Source organism: Tigriopus californicus, chromosome 11 (genome assembly GCF_007210705.1).
Source record: "Tigriopus californicus strain San Diego chromosome 11, Tcal_SD_v2.1, whole genome shotgun sequence".
Classification (NCBI taxonomy): Eukaryota; Metazoa; Arthropoda; class Copepoda; order Harpacticoida; family Harpacticidae; genus Tigriopus; species Tigriopus californicus.
Genome location: NC_081450.1, coordinates 7,060,272 through 7,081,572, shown reverse-complemented (window position 1 = coordinate 7,081,572; position 21,301 = coordinate 7,060,272). Strand labels below are relative to the sequence as shown.

The following is a 21,301-nucleotide window of genomic DNA, read 5'->3' as shown; positions in this document are numbered from 1 at the left end:
CTCCGCCGATCATGTTGACTCAACAAAATAGAATAAAATGTACGTATTCCCTGCTCCTTTGGAGTTTATCCACGTATCTACTGCTTCTGTCTATGGGTACAATAGTAGGACGACAAACGTGACAACGAACACCTTCGGTCGGTCGATCGGTCGATCGGTCGGTCGGTCGGATATATCACTTCGAATGTTGTCTTTTCCCTGTACTTCTCAGGCATTTGGCAGGCATCTTTGTCCAATAAGTTGATGGGCTCAGTAGGGGCCTCCCCTGCCGAAGTCTCGAAGTCTCGGAGTCACCCACCACTCTTTCCCTTGGAGTCTTCCCGCACCATGTCGACGTTTGTCCACATAAGCCCGAAGACTTGTACCTAGATGATATAGGAGAAACACACAGAAACGGAGAGAAAACCCTCTAAATCGCCCTCATCCACCCCACTGGGTCTCTCTCTCTCTCTCTTTCTCTTTCTCTCTGTCTTTCTCTCTCTCACTTATGTACTCCCTCCCTCCCTCCCTCTCTCTCGTTGCCTTCCACATCTACCCTTGTACGTATGCATGCATGTCCAATACGTTGGCAGGCAACGAACCTTTGCAACGGCCATATTCTCAAAGCCCCTTCCTCTTCTTCGTCTCCTTCTGTTCTCCGTTTCAGTCAAGAGAGCTAAAACAGTGGAAATGACACGCAGAAACGTGATACTTAACAACTAATATTACAGATTTTGAAATGCGAATGGACTTGACTTTATGGGAAATGATCAAATGTTTTGAATCATACTTGGCCATTTCTTGATGGTTTCTGCTTTTCAGAGAGCAATCCATCTCTCCTCATAACCTTCAATGTTTGCCACCTTCTTTTTGGGAAAATCATAGCTATGTACGCACCAGCCTTTTAGTCCAACCTGACACGTATGTTATTTTGAGGAAGTTATTCTCTTTCGAATGAAAATATCTTTGGTTCCACAAGGTCCATTTTGATTCCTTAGCAATATAAAACACAAACGATTCCATTCTCTTCTTTAGGTCCTCTAAGGGCCTGCTTAGGGGATAGGTACTACGTTCAATGCACCATATTTTGCCTGGACTTGTGGCTTGGTAATTCCAAATCCAGTTAAGGTGCTATGTACTATGCTGTTTAGAGACCTCTCCATGTCAAAGACGAATGAGAGAAGCATCCATGTTAAGAAATGATGCCAAACGAAGAGCCTTGCCTACGGTTGGATGGGGCTCTTTCATAAATCCTTTTCATTTGCTTATAGAACTCGTCTTTTTGTAGAGTTCTCGTCCAAACCATCCAGAGGTCCGTGGTGGTACATCTCTCTCGCTCCCTGGCTCTGGCCTAAGTACTGGCCCTTCCTTCGTTGTTGTTCGGTTCGGTGTGCGCCTGTTTCTCGTTCGTCTTCTCCGTCCACCCACCCGCCTTTCGTGCATTCGTTCCCTGGGTTCGATTCGGGCGATGGATAGATGGATGGATCGCTCGTTTTCACAGTTCTTCTATCCATCCGTCCCTCCGTTCCTCCGTCCGTCCATCCGTCCGTTGGTTCGTTGGTTCAGTAAAGGTATTGTGCTATGCTCAGTCCTGCTTTGAGAGCTCATACCAGTAGATAGCAAATGCTTCTAGAAGCACTTGGAGACACTCTGGATTTGGCCGGAGTCAAAATTGAACTCTTAACCCTAGTCTAGTTCGCCGCCAGCTCGAATAGTCAGCTTCTGCCTGCTACTCGCCAGCTTCACGTGGTTCAAAGTCGTCATCATCATCATCATCATCATCATCATCATCATCATCATCATCATCATCATCATCATCATCATCATCATATTCGAACTGGATTTGTCAATAAAGGGCTTTATTTCTGAAAGCCTGTTCTCTAATTTCATCTTCATACTATTGGTCTAATCGAAAGTGGCTCCCATTCAGTGAGTTGCCTACAAGTTGGCAGCAGGTCGGTGTGGACGAAACCCGCCTCCTCGTCTTGGTGTGTTTCATTCCATTCTAAATTCGGACGACTTCAAGCATTAAACTTAAGGTAAGCAATTAGAGGTAACCATTCATTCATAAAACCAGGTTCTCGACTCCCTGAACGAATGATGTTCCTACGTACAATGAATGCGCATTGATGTATTTAGAAAGGAGTCCATAAGAATTGGAATCAACGTATTATCAATCTTGAGGTACAGTAACTCTTGATAAGTTGGAGATCAAGCTCGAGGTACAACCAATGTACGTCGGCCTCTCACTATTCTCTCACTACTAGCTGAGTTATCGGAGATTTGGTCAAATCTGATTTTCTTGAACTGGCCGGCTCTTTTGGGTTCATCGACCTGAATGTTTCTTAGCTTTTTAAACAAAAATAGAACTGGGGAAATCACGATCAAGGCTTATCATCTGAAGAACCAAGTAATGAACGCTATATGTCCCTAGCGATTGCGCAAGAAAAGTCTTTGCCTCATATGTTGAACAATAATGCATGATACATGTTACATCAAAACGTCTGGAAAAAAGTTTAGATGACGTTTCATGAATTGAATTTGATGCAAGAATGAATAGGAGGGATGCAAAATGACAAAATCTCGTGCAAATTACGTTTTCCCAAAGCAGCTTTGGGAAAACTTGTTTGACCCCCAACTTGGGGCTTGACAAGATCGAATTCGTATAAGAAGTTTCGTAGTGTTGACTCAAACTTGTGAAGCAATTAGAGGAAATAAACACCCTCCAATGTTCTTCACTAAGGTTGGCATTGATATGCAGAACTATTAAAATTCTCATCTAAAATGATTATGCGAGGTAGCCTAAAGAAGATCTCTTATTCCGAAAGAACGTCGACTCAATGGAGCCGGAAATGTAAGGAGATGCAAATGTGGCGCACATAGGGTGCATTGTTTGTTTGGGAGATGATGGTTCTTCAGACAATCACGCGCCTGATTACACATGTTCTGAGCTTGAAGTAATGTAAGCATCAAATTGATGTTGGCTTTGGAAGCATCTCGGAGATACAGGAAGTCTATTCATTCCGAGGGGGGTGTTCGCAAGGGGCACATTCTTCTTGACTTCGAATTCTTGTTCGTTGGGGGTAATAAACCAAAGATGACTTTTGCATGGTTTGATCGTTATCATCATCGTCGTCGTCGTCGTCGTCGTCTTCATCAAATAACAACAAAAGAACTTATAGTCTAAGAGTCCTTGGCAGCTAATTAAGAACAAAAGCTAAACCACTGACCATATCTGCTGTGTGTGTGTTTAGGTTAGCAAAAGAGCATTCTGTACATTGAACGAGTACTTCGCTTACAATGGAGCAGAATCAGCAGAATTCATCCTCTTCCACCTGAGGGATCCCAATCACGGAAACGTTCGTCAAAGACGAATTTTAAGTGCACCAAAGTGACCGCAGTTCATATTTTATGCAAGAAACATAAATAGATTTGAAATCGTCGTAATCGTTGCAGAAGACGGGGGGGGGGTTAATTTTCTTATCCATCATCATCATCATCATCTTTGCGAATGACATGGCTAGTACTGGTAAGCCCTGGCTTATGTTTGGGGCACATCTTGAAGACTAGTTGGGGGTTCGTGCTGCCAAGCAGTAAAATTGTTCTTGGCAGATTCACGTTGAACAATGCAAGGAAACATAAAAGGGTTCCTTCCACGGACCACACCCTTGGCCGCAAAAAACACCGAATAATCACGGGACGGATGAACGTAAGAACTTAGAATTACTGTAGGGTAGGTACGTACATGTTCAGCAGAAAACAGAGGAAGAGCATTCATTAATTTCAGGATCAGAACCTGGTAAACCACCGCCCAGCATACGTAGGCGTGTAAAATTGCAGTTTGCTTAGGACATCATATTTTCGATGGGAACAGGGTGGAGCCAGCACCTTAAGCTCAAGCTGCGTGCTCCCTTGAGCCGACCTTCAACCAAAAAAAGGAACAAAAAAAATCATGGTACACGCAATCTCATTTTCCCACGGCTCCAGTGTCATGATGAACAAGGTGCAAGAGGTATTTTTGGCAGGGGAAAAAGCTAGCTTTGGGCTAATTCGTTCGTCAACAAATGGGGGAACCAGATTCCCGCTGGAACCTTAATGGGCAACATATATCACTATTTTGAATGGTACCGAGACACAAGCAGCACTTAATGAAGCCTTCGGGGCTTCTTGTTTTTGTTTGTACAAAGCGACTCTTCTTTCGCCCTTCGAGTCGACCCTTATTACCCTCGTACCAACCGGATTTGGGTTTCTCTTCCTCTTTGTCTTGGATTTGTCAGGGTATTTTCATCTCGAGCTTCATTCACGTCAGCTGTGTTCTTTGTCCCGCTTTAGGTGGATCGATCGTACGTGTATACTGCTGCACTCTTTAAACACGTACGGACGTAAGTATGTATGTGTCTACCTAGCTAGCTCACCCACTACCTTGAGTACGGTACAGAACGACAGAGAATACGGGCAGGACGCTGGGATCATCAGAACCCCTGTGACACTTGGGGGTTGAGATGAGTTGGTTGATCTGGTTGGCTGGCTGAGTGTGGTCGATTCAGCTCTTACGCCTATCGTGCATGCATGGACTTGAGTCTCAAAACCACGCTAGGCAGCCTGCTTGAGTCCGTTGGAGAAAAACCGTCTTTCAAGATCCGGATTAGAGAGAAAGGGAAAACAGATTTTTGCTCCAGGCCAAACGACAAATCCTGTTTAATGGCTGACGGGGGAGGAAAGGCGCTCAGTGTCACACGTTCAAGGATCTTAAAGCAATTGAGCTCATCCAGGCCTGAATCATCATTTCCCCCTTCTTGACGTCAAGTTCCCCACTTGCAAACTTTTGTCGCTCCCCAGCACATTGAAGCTAAGGAAGTTGGTCGCCATCCATCGATCGAAGGAGTGGATGGTTTCCAGGCTACCATGTCTTGGGGACGTGAAATGAGAATTGTGGCCACTCAACCAACAACGTTGGCTGGCAGAAGTTAATTTCTCTTCTCTTCTCCTCAAAGTTCCCACATCAAATCATTTGTGTTGAACGAAACCAAAAAAACCCACAAAGCTCTCTCACTCGCACAGTAGCCACTTCGTGATTGGCTGTCGGCCATTGACTTACGTCTGTACGTACCTAGTACGAGTGCACACCAGGGCACCAACCCAGCTTGGTGTGGGAGATCGCTTGGACGTCCACACACGTCCATACAATACATAGGGTACGGGAAGAGACAGAATTGCAACATGTTCCACGAAACGGTCTTGAACTTCTGGGCCAGATTGTGCATTTATCGAAGGAAGTTTTGAACGATTTCAACCAGCCATTTGGTCTGACCTGAGAACCGGATCTCCAATTTTTCTCGCCAAGACAAAGGAAGAAGGCGACAGCCATAAATCAAGAGATGATCATGCCAGTAGAAATTGACATCAGGCAGAAGCCATGTTAGAGAGCTGTAAATGTCGCATGAATCTTGATCTGAATGAATGCAGCCATGATCTGTTTCCGTGCTTCGTCATTGCCTAACAACCAAGAGAAAGAGGGGACTTTTCAATTATCCTGGTAGTTTGACGTCAATCGTTCAGTAAAAACGATGAAAGTCCAGGGTTCGCTCGGTTCTGCCATGAATTGGCAAGCTTCAACCTATTAGGTCATATGCCCAATACATATTGGCCTCTTCTCACAAGAGAACTCGTTTGATTTGAAAGGTGAAATTTGGTGTTAACAAAAAAGCCTCTGAGTTATTGCAACTTCTTGAAGCCGGAAATGACAGCTGAAAGTCAATGACAGTTCTCGTTGCTCTTTTTACCCGAAATAGGTCACGAGTTAAAAAAACCCACATATTCAATTGATTGGGACATGAACAAATATTCTTATTACTATATTGGTATCTCTTTTGTCTCTGAATTGGCTAGTACAATGCCTAATCATCTCTTATGCACATTGAATAGAAGCGTTGGTTAAACAGATTGAGTCGGTTTTCATGATGGATTGCACTTAACCGCAAGCTGTGTCTCTTTTGTCGCTGACCTTATTGGCCTTTGAATTCAGCTCACCCTCCGGCCTCTGTCGGCCCTGGGTTGACTTTCTTTTTGTTCGCTCCAAATACCTGTGTAGCCATCATCAGGAGGTAAACTGTTGTCTTTAAAACGTTCGTAAGGCAAAACAATATATACCATATTTGATTTGTTGCCGTACATACACTTCGTAGCTTTGGGTAAAAAATTCGTGGTTTCCGGATAAAGGTAACTTTGCAGACCACCATTGGCAAGCATTTTGCGGATCTTAATCGATATGAAATATAGGATGGAAAATACGACGACACGAATCTTACATTCTTGCAATGGCTGGAGATCTTTTCCCATCTCTCGAAAAAAATGTTATCGGAACCGTGGAGAGATGAAACGATTAGATTATGCCTAACTCAGGTAAATCAAAGCCGCACACCGATGTGCTCTTTTCTCTTTGTTCCTCTGCGTCAATAGTTTGCGGACAGCTTGTCATGGGCCAAAACCAAGCTCGTAGATTATTGTGTACATCAACCATTTCATAACCAAGCAATCAGATTGTGCTTTCGAAATGTTGACTTAGCTCAGGTGGAACAACAACATTGACATCAGTATTGTAATGGTCCTACTCGTAGCTTTTGCCGTGGAAAAACTCGCCGATCTCGTGCATGGAGCTGCCAGCTAGCTCCTCACTGTCTTTTAATGAAAGAATGCTGGCTTGCTTATATTGAATGCTATTGTTCATTCAATAGATTTGGGACTGATTGTAAACAACAAAAGGTCCAACTGGAGAACGGCTGGGCTTCCTCACGTTCTGGACGGCAATCCCGTCGTTGCTTTGGATTTGGTGTGTTGGGAAGGAACATTCAACGGGAATGAATCTCGTCTCCAGGAAGCTGACTCAAGGCTGTTTAAGGAAACAGCGTTGGTGTTGGTGATGGCCTGAGACGGCATGCTTGGCAATGATCCTTTTGGGCTTTGATCCTTCCTTGATTCCTTCTTCGTGTACAAACACATTTGGATAATATTCTTGTGTATAGCATGAAGAAGGAAAAAAACAGCGACTAGGGCCATTAGATGAGTTGCCAGATCTGTAAGATATGCTTGCGTACTCTTATGAAAAGAAGAGACTTCGGCGGCAATTCTATCGACATTATGAGCGACAAGATTGAAATTGCTTTCTGATTTACGTTGTTCCTCGGCTCTGGCAAAAGCTTTCCTTTAAAGTCTTTTTGGGTTTCTCATCTCATTTCAGAATTGGTATTTGTATCATGAGGAACTCGGCGACCAATCTTCCCACTCCTCGGAATATTCTCGATCACATGAACAAATTAGTGGACATTGACATTGTGCCAGGGCATAAATACATAACCCATGGACCCCCAAGAGCGTTACTACCCGACGAACCGAAAGATGAAAGTGTTGAGGCCAAATGGGAGCATCTCCAATACTACGAGGAAAAACGGTGGGTCCAGGAGCAGCGACAACAACAACAACAACAACATCAACAACATCAACATTACACCCAGCTAGCCGGCGAGCACGACGAGCACGGTAGAAGTGCTGGATCAGATTCATCCTACAGCTCATTAGCTTCTTCAGCCTCGTCCAATTCCCAGAGCCCCTCGTCCTCATCAACGGTCAACTACTCTCAGTCACAGCAGTCGGGCATGACACGGATGGGCTCGACCAAGGCCAGAATCAGGCAAATCAAAAGACAAAGCTGGCAAAAGATCAAGGAACAGTTCTCCACTCTGAAGAGAGCTGGGGGAAATGCCAACCCGATCACTCGAAATGGCAGCAACTTGCCCCACCCTGTCAGCAGTATTTCTTACGGCGACTTCACCTCCATATCAACCGTTCCGAATGGAACGCCGGCAAATGCCAGCCCTGTGGTGGATCCCATTTCCACTAAGCCTGTGGGAGGTGTGATCCCCAAGATTCGATCGACAAAGTCCATGCAGAACCTGGAACAAATTACCAGAGACAGCTATTACAACATTCGCGATGTCACGACCAATATTCGCGAGAAATATCACTCCCGAGTGGAACTTAACAAGGGCCGACCCAAAACCGATTATCACGAGTTTTGGGACGAAGACAGCGACATGGATGAGGAAGACATTCGACGGCAAACCTTAGAAATGGTGGGCCTTTATTGAGACGGATAGTTTGGCAAAAATCCAACACGTACATTATGTGTGGTGATCATTTGTATTTTTTGAGCAAGGAAGGAAAGAAGCAAATCCCTGAGCGATCGTCAGTCACTGAGACCGGTATCATTTCTAGCCATCATTAACAGCCAGCCAACCGATTTATTCGAATTTGAGAACTCATGTGATCCTTTCATTGCAACTAGTCATCTGAAATCCAATCGATGTTTTATTAGCGAATGTTTTACCGTGTGTTTCGGGCTTTGGTGGACTTTGAAGGATTAAGTGCCAAATAAAATGGAAATCTAAAGCACTTCGGATAATAATAGTCTTTTAAAACATCTCCTACTGAGTGATGCATGAATGGCACACATACTTTGATTGGGTCACAAAACTTCTCTGACATACATTTTTTTGTATTGGTACATGTTGAGCAATTTGATGTGCCTCAAAAGAGTGATGCTGCTTGGTTCATGTCCGGCATCCTTCCTCGAGGATGAAGTTTCAGATAATAGACGGCACAAAAAGCCATGCCCAGAAAAAAGAAGCACGGAATCAACGTGAGAGTGGTGATTTGAAACCACTCCTGTAGGTACCACGCGGATGATAGATTGTCCTCGACCTATAATTGAGAATTAAGGACGATTATCCTTTATGGATCGGAACAGATTGGGGCTCAACGGGAACTTACTCTCTTGTGGACCTCGATGTACCAAACTGTAATGAGAACTGTAGTCTCGACAAAGCATAGCACATAATATGCGGCACTTTTAATCCTAGTTGGGCCCTCCTTCACAGGGAAGAAATCAAACACATAGACCCAAGCCACGACCAGTTTGTAAACGAATTCCCCCACGGGATAGGTCTGGCTGTCAGCACTCCCGCAGAAATCCGTGCCCTAAACATAGTAGAGTAAAAACCTCTTATACAGTATGGTGCGAGGTTCACAATGAACTCGACAAAGAACGAGCTTCTTACCATCATGATTAACCAAAGTAGCATGACTAGGTAATGAAATCCAATAAAGAGAAACAGCTCGGCCTTGAACTGACTGGCAAAGAGTGCCATGGTGATCACGCGAGAGGCCACAATGAAAAACTTCCAGAACAAGAAGACCGTGGAAGCTAAGAAGCTCATGTTGGGCATCTCATAATCTGCCATTCGAATGGCTTTTTGAAACGCCAACATAGAACTGGAGAGGGTGAACAACGATAAGAGAATGGACACCAATTGCCACACAGCTGGAAATTGGAAAGAAAGCTAGAATTGGTGATGAATTGGGTCAAGAGGTTTAGCTACAACTTGACGCAAGATGTGATTTGAAGTAGATTCAATGGTACAACATTTATGATGACATGGTTGTAGTGGTTGCTCAACTTCAGCTAGTTCTAGTTTCATGTGTATGTTGCTAGACTCAATTTCAGAATTAATGAGAATGATAGAGCCAATGGTGATTCGTCAACATTGATGAAAGATCGAAAGCTATTTCGGCTCCAGTTTTTTCTCCTCTCACCAAAATCGGAAGCAAACTAACCCTATTAAACGTTTTTGGTGACAGAAAACAGCTATTTGGTTCTTTTCTGAATTGTCCTGATATTTACGCCTTCCTATTACATCTCATGGTCTTGGTGTTCATGTGACATTCTGTGAGGAAACCAAGGGTTTTATAAGATATAAAGTCGGTATTTCAAAATGTTAGTCCAAAATTTTGGTTCTGTTTGAGGCCTTTTCTAGGCGACATTTTCTGATGCTTCTCACTAGGATACAAACTGAAAAGATTTTTTTTCACGTCGAACAGAAATCACAAAAGTTTGACGGCTCGGATGTGTGAAATAGTTGAGCCAAGGCCCGTTTTTATAGCTCTTAGCTCGGACGTAAAGACGAGTTTGAGCGGCTTTATGGATTGCTTTTTTTTGTGGACTTCCTTATCGCTACTGGCAATGGGCTCCCTAGCAGTTTAAGATAAAAAGTTATACATCTTATTCACTCACATATCATCTGATACACCAACGAATTAGAGTTGACGGATTTGGCTATCCCTTGAATGTCGGGTTGATCAGGTTTTTTGATCAAAAAATTGTCTAAGTCTGACTAAAAGGATGCTGCTGGATCAACACCTACAAACTCCCTTCGAATGTTTGAGAGCAGCAATTTGAACAAAGAAAGAGCCAGAGATGGAAGAGAGTTGGACTTCATTGTTCTAACAAACTAGCCTGGATTCACGAAGGCTTGATGGTGCTTTCAAAACGCACATTAAGCCTCTACGATCACTAGAACTGACCCCAAAACCTGGGTTATGTCCAAGCTCATGGATGCTTTTGAAGACGTGCAGTATCAGATGCTTTAGCTTTAGTACCTTCTATGAATACTGCACAGCCCCAAACTTTCAAGCCCTTCCCAATGATTTTGATGTTCCTGTTAAAACATCTTTGGACCTGCTCGACCTTTTGCAATCGACGTGAACAGAGTTAACATCGCGGTACTATCTCTGGACTTAAGCGTGCGATATATCCAACCACACATTTGAAAAGCTTTACCCACCTTCAACTAGATATGCTCATCGAACTTTCCATTATTTTGGAGGACTACACCTAAATCTTTTATAGATGAGACGTGCTCAATATCTTTTCCTCTATTATCTATGAGTGAAGTATTCAAAAGGGAATTTCATTCCATTCAGTGCCATGTTACTCGCAGCAACCCAAGAGTAGACTTGATTTAGTAGATTAGTAGAAACGAAATTACAAGTATCGAAATTACAGTGATTTATTCCTTTTTTCAAGAAAGGAACTGTAATTCAATTAAATTTTAGATTGACGCAATTATAACGACCTAAATTTTCCAAAGAAATCTCGTTACTCATTCCATTTTTCAAGCTCCAGAATGGCATTTAATTTTTCGTTTCTGGCTTGGCAACTGAAGAAACTTGGAAATTTCTGTTAGAATTGCCAAAGAGCTCCATTTTTTCCTATATTCATTTATCCTACAAAAAGACACTGAGCGCTGAAAATCGTGCCTGCTTTTAACAAAAAATAATGTGGTGTTTGTGTTTTCAAATCTTGTTACATTTGCACTGCTTTATTGTTTATAGCTTTTCATTCAAATTTTGTTGAACTAAAAGGCATATCCCAAAGGCTTGAGTATGTTGCACCAAATTTCTCAACACTCCTCATCCATGACTCTAGGCAAGGGGTATAACAGGGAAAAATTATTGGCTCAAGAACTTTTAACATTGCTTTTCCATGGTGGCTTTATGTTTCATGGTTGTAAATGTTCCACAACCATTAGCTGAGACAAGGAAAATATCTAAGATTGAGATGTGAAATATCTAAATTATAAGTACTCCTGTGGAAGGTAATACATTTAACAATAATACTCCTTTTTCGTTTCTTTTTTAGGAACAACTAACGCCCTGCGTATTGCTTGATAGGGAGGGCAAAAACAGCCCAAGAAAAATTGGAACAAACTGAGTTAGCTTCAAAGAGGATGGAAACTTGCCCTGATCCAAGATGCAACGGATCAAGTACGAGAAAGGAGAAGCAAGAACCAGTGAGCATCTCATCAGAAACTGAGATGTCATACCATCAAGGCCAGGAGAGCTCGAGGGTCTCAAGTCCCTGATGGCCTCTAAAGCATCTTGAGCAGTTAGATCTTGTAGTCACAGATCAACTTGGCTAGCCTCGACAATCTCAACAAGCTCATCAATAGGGGAATGGGCTGTTGCTCCTAAACTCTTTGGAGTTGAAAACACACTGGAGTACTGATCTCCAAGCATGTTAGCCATAACCTCTACATTGTCTTTGGCTTCCCCATCAACCTCAAAAGGCCTTATAGGGTGTTTAATCTTGCTCTTAGAGTTTGCATAAGAGATAATTTGCCTTCGGATTCAATCTGACTTCCTGAACTACCCTGCTCTCCTTTTTCAACTGATCTGTCTCAATGGAGGCCTTAATTCTACCTGGGATTAAATCCAACTTTCTTTGAAGGCTAGCCGCACCTATTGGATTCAAATTACATTGGAGCCTTTTTGCTGTTTGCAACTCATGAACAATTGCTTCCTGCACTTCGGAATTTTAGATTGGTTGAGCTTTTAGGACCTTTCGAGGTCATTTTTTGAGGTAGGTTAAACTTACGATTTACGTTTCCAACGAAGTTCATGAAGACAACTTCGCCAACAAAAGTTCTAGAAAAAACAAGCTCTTTGGTAAGAAAACACAGCCATGCACAAATGGTATCATAAAATATTTGAATGGATAAATTTTGCATACAAGTCTAAAAGTACGCAATACACAATACTTAATAATACATGAAAACCAATCCCATGGCCTAAATTCTGTTACATACATAAAGTAACACCTGATTTTGAAAAATATTTTCCAAAGGGGATCAATCAAGCAGGATTGCGTCCAAGTATACGCTCGCCATATAAGAGGACGTAGTGCAAATATGATTTGCCAAACTAGATCCAAGTAACTCTGACACATCTCATCCGACAGATTGTAAATGAATTCTGGCCTGAACCCCCCACCTTCGTAGGTTAACAAATATATCTATTGTTCCCTAGTTAAACTTGCATCAAAGGGTCTGATTTTTACGTTAGGTTACGCATCCTAGAGTCTGATACTTCTCAATGTACATATTTACCAGTTGACGTATTGTCCAACTCATTTGCATGGCGTGCTCCCAAAATGTAGATTTGCAAAATCAATTGGGGCCCATCCTGCGTGAACGCATCCATGAGGCCCAAATAGGAGGCATCTCGCTCATGTTCGATCCTCCTGCGGTAAATATACTCGAGACGACGTGAACGGTAGGTGCGTTTATTGATACAAAACGGACCCTCTATGTTGTTGGTGGGGTTCCCTTTTTTCACCTCCTGCATCTCTTGGAAGCCAAAATAGAGAATGTAACATTGTCTGCAACGGCAAGGATACAAAGTCTTGGCTCTTGTCCATCTATCTCCATGTGAGCATAGTACAGGAAGTGTTATGGTGAAACGTTTTGCCTGGCTCGGTTTTGATTAGCCGTGTGATGGCGAGGAAACCTTCGTTATGTTTTCATACCTGACAATTGGTCCCAGGAGGAGGACATGAGAGATGATTAAAAGAGCCTTCTCGAGATTGGGCACTGTTCTAGGATATGCATTTTGATCTTGGTGGTCTTGATGGAACCAAACAATACTGAAGATATTGACCAGAGCCAAAGGCAGTACGATGAAGACCACGGTCAAAGCAAACCACCATTGAGTGTCTTCTTCAATTCGGAGGTAGTAAGCCACGGCGATGTCCGAACCATAATCAAAGGCGTAGAAGAAGATGGCCACCAGACATTGGATGGCAGCGGTCCGTCCAAACGGATGGAAAATGTCGGCCTTCCGCATTTTCTGCTTGATCTGTTCCGACGAAGCACAATGATGAAGGACTGAGTTTAGATATGTTGCTAAACGATTCACACATATCGAGTCTGCGATTCGATTTGAAATGATGTAAGTATGAGTTTCATGGATCAAAACAAACGCTTGTCACCCTCAGGGTACGTTCGGAAATGTTGCAAAAGCTGTAATCGAGCTTGTACTGGAAACAAAGCTAATGTTCCTACTACGGAGAAGCTTAGATAAAAGTTGTAATTGAACACATCATCGTACCAAATTTATATTTACGTCTACGCTTATATCATTTTGAGTGCAAAGAGTCATTGTGCTATCATTTGAGAAAGCCTTTTCGAATAATCAAAGTACAAACACATGGTACATAACTCAAAAAATGAGATTTTGACCCAAAATACATAGCATTTACCAGCAAAATAAAATAAAAAATGTGCAAACTATCTAGCCTGAATTTCAAGAGAACGTGCATAAAGACGTGCGAATGTAAAGAGTAACAAAACTCTTGGTCGTACGTACTTAAATTTTTGCTTAAAAAGTATTGTATGAATATCTTTACTCTTTCGTAAATGGAAATGGTTGAATGCCAACTCTTCTACAAGAAATATCATTTCGCCTTAGGATTTCCAACTATTTGATTCAGCACAAACTAATCCAGAATGCGCTGGAAGCAGGCGCTGAGTCATTACATATTTGTAAATTAGGGATATCATATCCTTTGACACATGGTGCTCAAGTTGATGCTAAGTTTCAACTATTGTCTCAAGACTCCTGAATTTTTATTTCTGGCAGCTAAACGCATATTTGAAATGAGAAGAGAGCTTTTTGTCTTTTCAGTATATTTGGGAAAAAAGTGTTTTTCATCTCCAGTAGAAATTGTTTTTGTTCCCTGGGCCCGTTTAGAAAGCGGCACTAAGTAGCTATTTTGTGCAAATAGCCTTGTTGTAGATTACTATCCTGGAGCTACATGACCGGGGCGACTGACCATAAATAGAGTTTCAAGAATATATCAAGTTACAGTTACAAGTTTCTTGACGCTCTACGAGTTCGATAGGTAATTTGCGGTACAGAGTAGTTTCATACTTGAGGGGCAAAAATTTATCTCATGGAACTTGCCTACAAGATGCCACTGTAGTAAATTGATTAATGTTTAGAGTCTATCAGTGGAAAGGAATTTAGCCGTGTGTGTAATAGCTGTCTGGGCAAATCTATTGGATGCAGTTTTTTTTGGATTAAATCCTGTTGATTACCTCCCTCCAATTTCATCTTTCATGAATAAAATTTCACTTCAAGTTACATTACCATAAAAACCTTTCCCATATCATAATAAAGGCCATCAAGTGATCAAGGAAAGGGAATGCTCCAGTATAGAGTAGTGTTTATCATTGATGACTATTGGCTCTTCAAAAGGTAAACTGCAAACTTCTACGAACTAATAAATTGCAATGAATAGCCACCTCGATCAAACCCAATTTGCCTATATTAAGTCCATGAATATCCACTTGATAAAGAATCAGCCCAATTTGCTCCGGCAGTAAATTAAATTTTCTGTTAAAGTTGTTTCTAGATTAGATGGGGGAGTTTACATGAAATACAATTCCCGGGCCTAATTTCAGTTATAATGTTGGGAATCACGTACCCTTGGATTGTGTTTGAAATTGGTCTTTATCTTTATGAACTCCATTTTTTTGATAAACAATCATTTTGCATCTCGACCTTTACTTGAGCTGCTAAGTCCTTTCAGGTAGTCCTTGGAGGTAAAGTTATCTATTTATGTGCTCAAAACCGTCTTCATGTCCAAGTTGAGAGCTCTAAAAACTGGCCTCTGTTAGGCTCCTTCGCACATCCCAACCATTAAACTTGAGTGATTTCTGCTCAAGGTAAATTCAATTTTTAATCTAGACCTAAATATTATAGTTTTTTTGCTCAACAACTGATATTCCTTATTATTTACTAACAGGTTACTTGACCTTTGGACTTTTTCGACCTTTTGCAAACCTGCTGAACTCATTGGAGCCCAAACGGGTGAAGCATATTTAAGTGGCTGAACAATCGACTTGAACTGAGTTGACATCGCGATACTATCTCTAGACATAACCGGACGATATATCCAACCACACATTTGAAAAGCCTTACCCACCTTCAGCTGGATATGCTCATCGACCTTTCCATTATTTTGGAGGACTACATCTAAATCTTTCATAGATGAGACCTGCTCAATATCTTTAAATACTCCACTCGTAGATATTGGAGGCAAAGGAGTTGACCCAAATGTCATTGAGCGGAATTTCATTCCGTTCAGGGCCATACTACTCTCAGTTACCCAAGAATAGATTATTTCTAGGTCCTTTGCAAGGCTAGCGAAATCTTGGCCATTCCTAGCGGAAACTAACTTTGTATAAGATGAGCGACTGGCAGTAATATTAAGCTTTTGAAGCGGGACAACGAATATTATAAAAAGGAGGGGCCCTAAGATCGAACCCTGGGGAACACCTGACTTGACATAATGTATGTCACGAAGGAAACCCTCAACCTTAACAATTTGCTTCCTATTATGAATGAAACTTCTTATCCAATTGTGAACCTTACCTTGGATCCCAATATCATGAAGTCTATTCAACAAAAGGCCATGATCTGCTCAAAATCAATATAGACAACATCAACTGACTCGTGCTTTTCCAGTCCCTCAATGACCTACTTTAAATGCTCAATCAGTTGGGTAACCGTGATAAAATGTGCTCGGAACCCGTGTTGGCTTGGAGGAAGGACTTCATTGACCTCAAGAAATTCTACAAGTTTGGACTTCATGATCTTCTCAAACACCTTCGCAATATTCGAAGTGAGAGAAATCTGCCTATAATTACTGGGGAGCGACTTATCTCCCCCTATAAAAATTGGAACAATGTGAGCTATCTTTAGTGAAGATGGAAACTTGCCCTGATCCAAGCTGCAACGCATCAAATACGAGAAAACAGGAGCTAGAACCAGTGAGCATCTCATCAGAAACTGAGATGTCACACCATCAAGGCCAGGAGAACTCGTGAGTCTCAAGTCCATAATGGCCTCAAAAGCATCTTGATCTGTGACTACAAGATCATCTAAGCGCTCAACTTGACTGACCTTGTCAATCTCAACAGACTCATCTTTAGAGCAATGAGCTGTTGCTTCTGAACTCAGTGGGGTTGAAAACACACTGGAGAACTGATCTCCAAGAGTGTTAGCCATAGTCTCCACATTGCTATAGGTTTCCCCATCAACTTCAAAAGGCCCAACAGAGTGTTTCATTTTTCTCTTAGAGTTCGCATAAGAGAAAAATGCCTTCGGATTCGACCTGAACTCCTAAACCACCTTACTTTCAGTTTGTAACTGGTCATATTCGATGGAGGCCTTAATCTTACCCTAAACTACGTCCAAGTTTTTTTGGAGGCTCCCTACAATTAATGGATTCGAAGTGCTCTTCAGCCTTTTTGCTAGTTAGCGAATTTTTGTCCTTGTACCACCTTTCGGGAACACATTCAGAGAGTGCTAAACTGGAGGAAACTTCCTTAAAAACTGAAACTAATTATCAATGGCTGCCTCTATGGACGATTCCCGTTTCAGAATTGAAATCAGATCAAGTTCTTTTAATATTTCCATGATCAACGGCCAATGTTCATCTTTGAACTTGAACTTAGCCAGACCGACCTTATACCCAAATACCCATCAGGACTAACCTCCCACTCTACAACGCTAGCCGGAAAATTAATGTCCACTACAAAGAAAACTTCGAGCAAACTGCCTGATCCAACTCATTTCCAATGAATTGGAGAGCTGACAAAAAAGACCTTACTGAACAAGAAGGGGGTCTATACATTGTTAAGATAGTTTGAAATGAAAATTTGCATCACTGACTCTGTCAGGCACGCTCGTTTGCTGGAACCCAAGCTTGGCTCAACGCTGAACGTCCCAATTTATGTCTCGCTAGATCAATCAATCAATTAGCAATTTATATATTTTTGGTAGGAATGGAATACGAGGAAGAAGCTAAACGTCTGCGTTAGAAACCATTTCCCTTCTGATCCATTGTTTCACCTCTTTAAGAGAGCTCGACCGTCGTTTGACTGGGCCGTAGCTGACAGACGCTCGCACGAGCCAATATTGCTCTTGAAACAGATAAAGATAACAGTCTTAATACAGACCAACTAGCTAGAGAGGAGCTAAGAAAGTTTGAACCAATAATTGAGAAGGGATTAATTTCAGTAACACCGTTGAGCATATAAATAACGGTGATTTCAATGAAATTTCACCAGTCTAATCAAATCCATCACAAGAACAAAGGGGTAAAGAGAAGCTATCATTATGTCGACTACGTCGCTCGACTTTGTGGATATTGAAGAGGCCACGTCGCTGGAGACGAAATCAACCAAAGTATCTCTGACTTACGACAACCTGATGAACAGGGTAAGTATCGAGAGTTACAACTCCGTGGCCAGAATGGTTTTCCACTTCCGCAGCGCTGTGGGTTGCCAGCAACCTCATCTTTTTGACGAGGACATCCCTCTTCCCCGGACGTGTTGCAGATGCATGGACCCGCAGGACGAGAGTCCAGAGATTCAAAAGGCTCGAGGGGAATTGGAAGCGGCAAAGGTGCGCCTTGAAATCGCGGAGATCAATGCGAGAACTCACGCCATCTACAATGGCATGAGAAGACAAGATGAGGACCTGCAACATCGACGAGAAATTGAGAAACAGAAGCAACTCTCTCTGGTGAACAGTGTGAGCCTCGAAAATTACCATTCTGTGGCCAGGATGTTGTTCAGTTTTCGCAGTGCTGCGGGTTGCCAGCAACCTCATCTTTTCGACGAGGACATCCCTCTTCCCCGGACGTGTTGCAGATGCATGGACCCGCAGGACGAGAGTCCAGAGATTCAAAAGGCTCGAGGGGAATTGGAAGCGGCAAAGGTGCGCCTTGAAATCGCGGAGATCAACGCGAGAACTCACGCCATCTACAATGGCATGAGAAGACAAGATGAGGACCTGCAACATCGACGAGAAATTGAGAAACAGAAGCAACTCTCTCTGGTGAACAGTGTGAGCCTCGAAAATTACCATTCTGTGGCCAGGATGTTGTTCAGTTTTCGCAGTGCTGCAGGTTGCAAGATGCCTCATCTTTTCGACGAGGATGTTGATATCGGCAAGATGTCCGTCAAACTCTCCAGTTCCCCTAACTTGCATCTGCAACCGGAGGTGAATTCTTTGGAAGGGATGAGGGACTCTGGTCCCCGCTCTCTAGAGGTCTTGAAGGATGAGGTTCAACTCGGTGGAACCCTATCCAGTGGTTTCAGTAGTGGTTCCTCATTGGCTAGCCAATAGATGCTCAGCGACGGGGTGATAATTGGATCAGTATTTTCAGTGTCATTTGTAAATGGTGCCTAATAAATATAGCAGTTTTGAATAAACTGCCAAAGTGTTCTTGTGCCAATAAAGTATTTTAAGTCCATGCCGCACATTTAACATCACTGAAACGAAGGCGCATTGTTTTTGATCATAGATCGAAGTCCATATTGTTTATGCCATTTCTAAATTAGCGTGCCAGATCAAACGTACATTTTAAAAGCTCCTGAAAAATCAAACAATCTTCATCAATATTTCAAAGCTTTCACATCCGACGGGCGACCAAATGTTTCAAATCCAACGACTTTATAGCGCGGCACGTCCTTGTGAGTGTATGGTACATGTAATAATCTCTTTGTTGCATAATCTTAAAAAGTTCAAAATGTTGTATCACCTTACTCAATAGCCTCCAAAAATACCTTTCTATGAACCGATGTTTAAGAACGAGCGAAAGTACCTTTTAATGAAAATTGGTATTGGTAACAATAAGAGGGTATTTTGGAGTTAAGAACAGATTTACGGTCGAGTGCTACTATCATGCACCTCGATCGAGCTTTGATACGATGAAGCTATAAGGTAGCTATTGACGAACGAACTGCTCAATTTTTTTAGTGGGCCACTGATTTTGAACTCCCATGTCTGCCGACTTCTTCAGTCCCATCCAATTCCCGTTCGAAAAGAAGCGTAGCGACCGATCCGCCTTCCTTTTCACTGTAATACTACATGGCGGCACTTCCTGCATGAAGAACAACTACGCGAATCCCTCAAAATCAAGTATGAACGCAACATAACATGAGTACGAAGAGCAAGAAGTAATACCATTAATTAAAATGTGTAACTTGTTTTGATAACTGTGACAGCCACGGGCATTTCATTGCCACTAAAATTGCAATTTTAGATAGGGATTTTGTCATTATACAAATACTTGCTTTCGTGCAAAATGGTTGAAGAATGAATGGTATGAAGAAAGCGTATCAGATACATGTATATTATATTCAATGATAAATTAAGAGTTCAACTGTTCTTTTTCCAAGAAAGGTAATATTAATTTACCTTCAAAACGTTCATTAGTATCTCATTTGACACAAAAATGCTCTGGATGTAACGTTAAACAACGTTCAATATATTCAGTGCAACAAGCAGAGACCTATAAATCCAACCCAAGTGGTCACCTCGGCCGGCTCCTTTGGATGTCGTGCAGCGCCATTTTCGACCAGCTGATGAAGAAGAACCACGTGGGAAACCCCTTCTATGCCTAATACTACTTGTGCCGTATTCTTTACCTTTATGATCTTGCCTTCGTCCTCCCATAGTTTGTAACTTCGCTTTGACTCATTCTATTACCTTTACTCACCCCCTTGCTTATGTTCTATTTCATGCAGTCACCAGCAAAGGTCACCTAATAAAACAGTACGAATATGCAATTGACGTGTCTGATTTGAGGGTCTTTGCTGCGTGAAGCCGCCGACCCAACCGCGCCCTGCTCTAGGCCGTAGTTAGGTAGCCGGATAGGCCCCAATCGGGAGGAACTCCTGGAACCCCAGGACACAAAGTATTTGATATATTTTGTCCACATCTTTAGTTTCATTTTGTAAAGCTTTCATGAAGAAATAATCATCACAATTTTCTCAAGACCAGATAAAATTAAAGTTTAGAAAAACGTTATTACTCTTTGTTACGTTAACATACGGTATGCAGAAAGCATATCTTTGGCAGGAAATTTCAAATAAATATAATTTGAGATTTCTTGTTATAGCATTTCCACTACATTAGTATTATTAAATCCTGCAATTTTTCTATTGCAAACAAACAACACTTGACATGTCGAAGGCCATTTTTTCTTTCAATTAAATGTGTTTGTTTGCCTTCAAACATTAGGTCTAAATTGCCATCCTCAAAAGGAGAGATTGATTTCAAGAGGTGACAAAGCGTCTCAGCATTTTTTAAATAAATGACGGTCTTCACCTTCGCTGGAATTCTTACATTAGAAATTGTATTTCACGGCAGTAACAATAAGTGAAAACCATACTTAAACAGTATCAGGAGAGTTTTTTTGCGGATTTCCTTACCCTTACTGTCAATGCGATGTCCAGCACTTCAAGGCAAAAAGCGTACTCATTTCACTTAATTTTATTTTGATATAATATCTGATCCACCAACGAATTAGAGTTGACAGACCTGGCATATAGGGTTGATCAAGAATTTTGATTAAAACCCAGTTTTTTTGGAAACACTAAGGGCAAACAATTGAACAATTAAGGAGAAAGACGAGAGTTGGACTGTATTGTTCTACTGTAAATAACCTGGATTCTCGAGGGCTGGGTTGGGACAAAGCTCATGCATGATTTTAAAAACATACGGTATCAGATGCCTTTGTTACTTTCTCTGAACACTGTACAGTCCCAATCGTTCTAGACTCTCCCAATATGAG

General features: G+C 41.9%; 2 protein-coding genes across 3 annotated transcripts in view; one reads left to right on the top strand and one right to left on the bottom strand.

The window, feature by feature from the left end:
• Window positions 1-1,495: 1,495 nt before the first annotated feature.
• LOC131891090 (probable serine/threonine-protein kinase DDB_G0280111) lies at window positions 1,496-8,427 on the top strand. 2 transcript variants are annotated; one of them, XM_059240594.1, is made up of 3 exons: window positions 6,184-6,198; window positions 6,259-6,381; window positions 7,217-8,427. In XM_059240594.1, exon 3 carries the CDS (start codon window positions 7,233-7,235, stop codon window positions 8,121-8,123), a length of 891 nt encoding a protein of 296 aa, XP_059096577.1. In that variant the 5' UTR covers window positions 6,184-6,198; window positions 6,259-6,381; window positions 7,217-7,232; the 3' UTR covers window positions 8,124-8,427. The 2 variants fall into 2 exon arrangements, with proteins under 2 accessions (XP_059096576.1, XP_059096577.1); XM_059240593.1 differs by lacking the exons at window positions 6,184-6,198; window positions 6,259-6,381 and adding an exon at window positions 1,496-2,018.
• LOC131891087 (XK-related protein 4-like) overlaps window positions 8,241-21,301 on the bottom strand; it is a 17,730-nt gene continuing 4,669 nt past the window's right edge. Inside the window, exons 2-7 of the mRNA XM_059240587.1 lie at window positions 13,178-13,506; window positions 12,759-13,030; window positions 9,093-9,355; window positions 8,806-9,012; window positions 8,523-8,736; window positions 8,241-8,324 (exon numbers count right to left, since the gene is read on the bottom strand). Coding sequence (XP_059096570.1) covers window positions 8,563-8,736; window positions 8,806-9,012; window positions 9,093-9,355; window positions 12,759-13,030; window positions 13,178-13,506 — 1,245 coding nt within the window. The 3' untranslated portion in view covers window positions 8,241-8,324; window positions 8,523-8,562. The remainder of the gene's footprint in view (window positions 8,325-8,522; window positions 8,737-8,805; window positions 9,013-9,092; window positions 9,356-12,758; window positions 13,031-13,177; window positions 13,507-21,301) is intronic.

Coding starts and splice junctions, on each gene's coding strand:
- LOC131891090 (XM_059240593.1), top strand. CDS start 7,233: ATGAGGAACTCGGCGACCAATCTTCCCACTCCTCGGAATATTCTCGAT.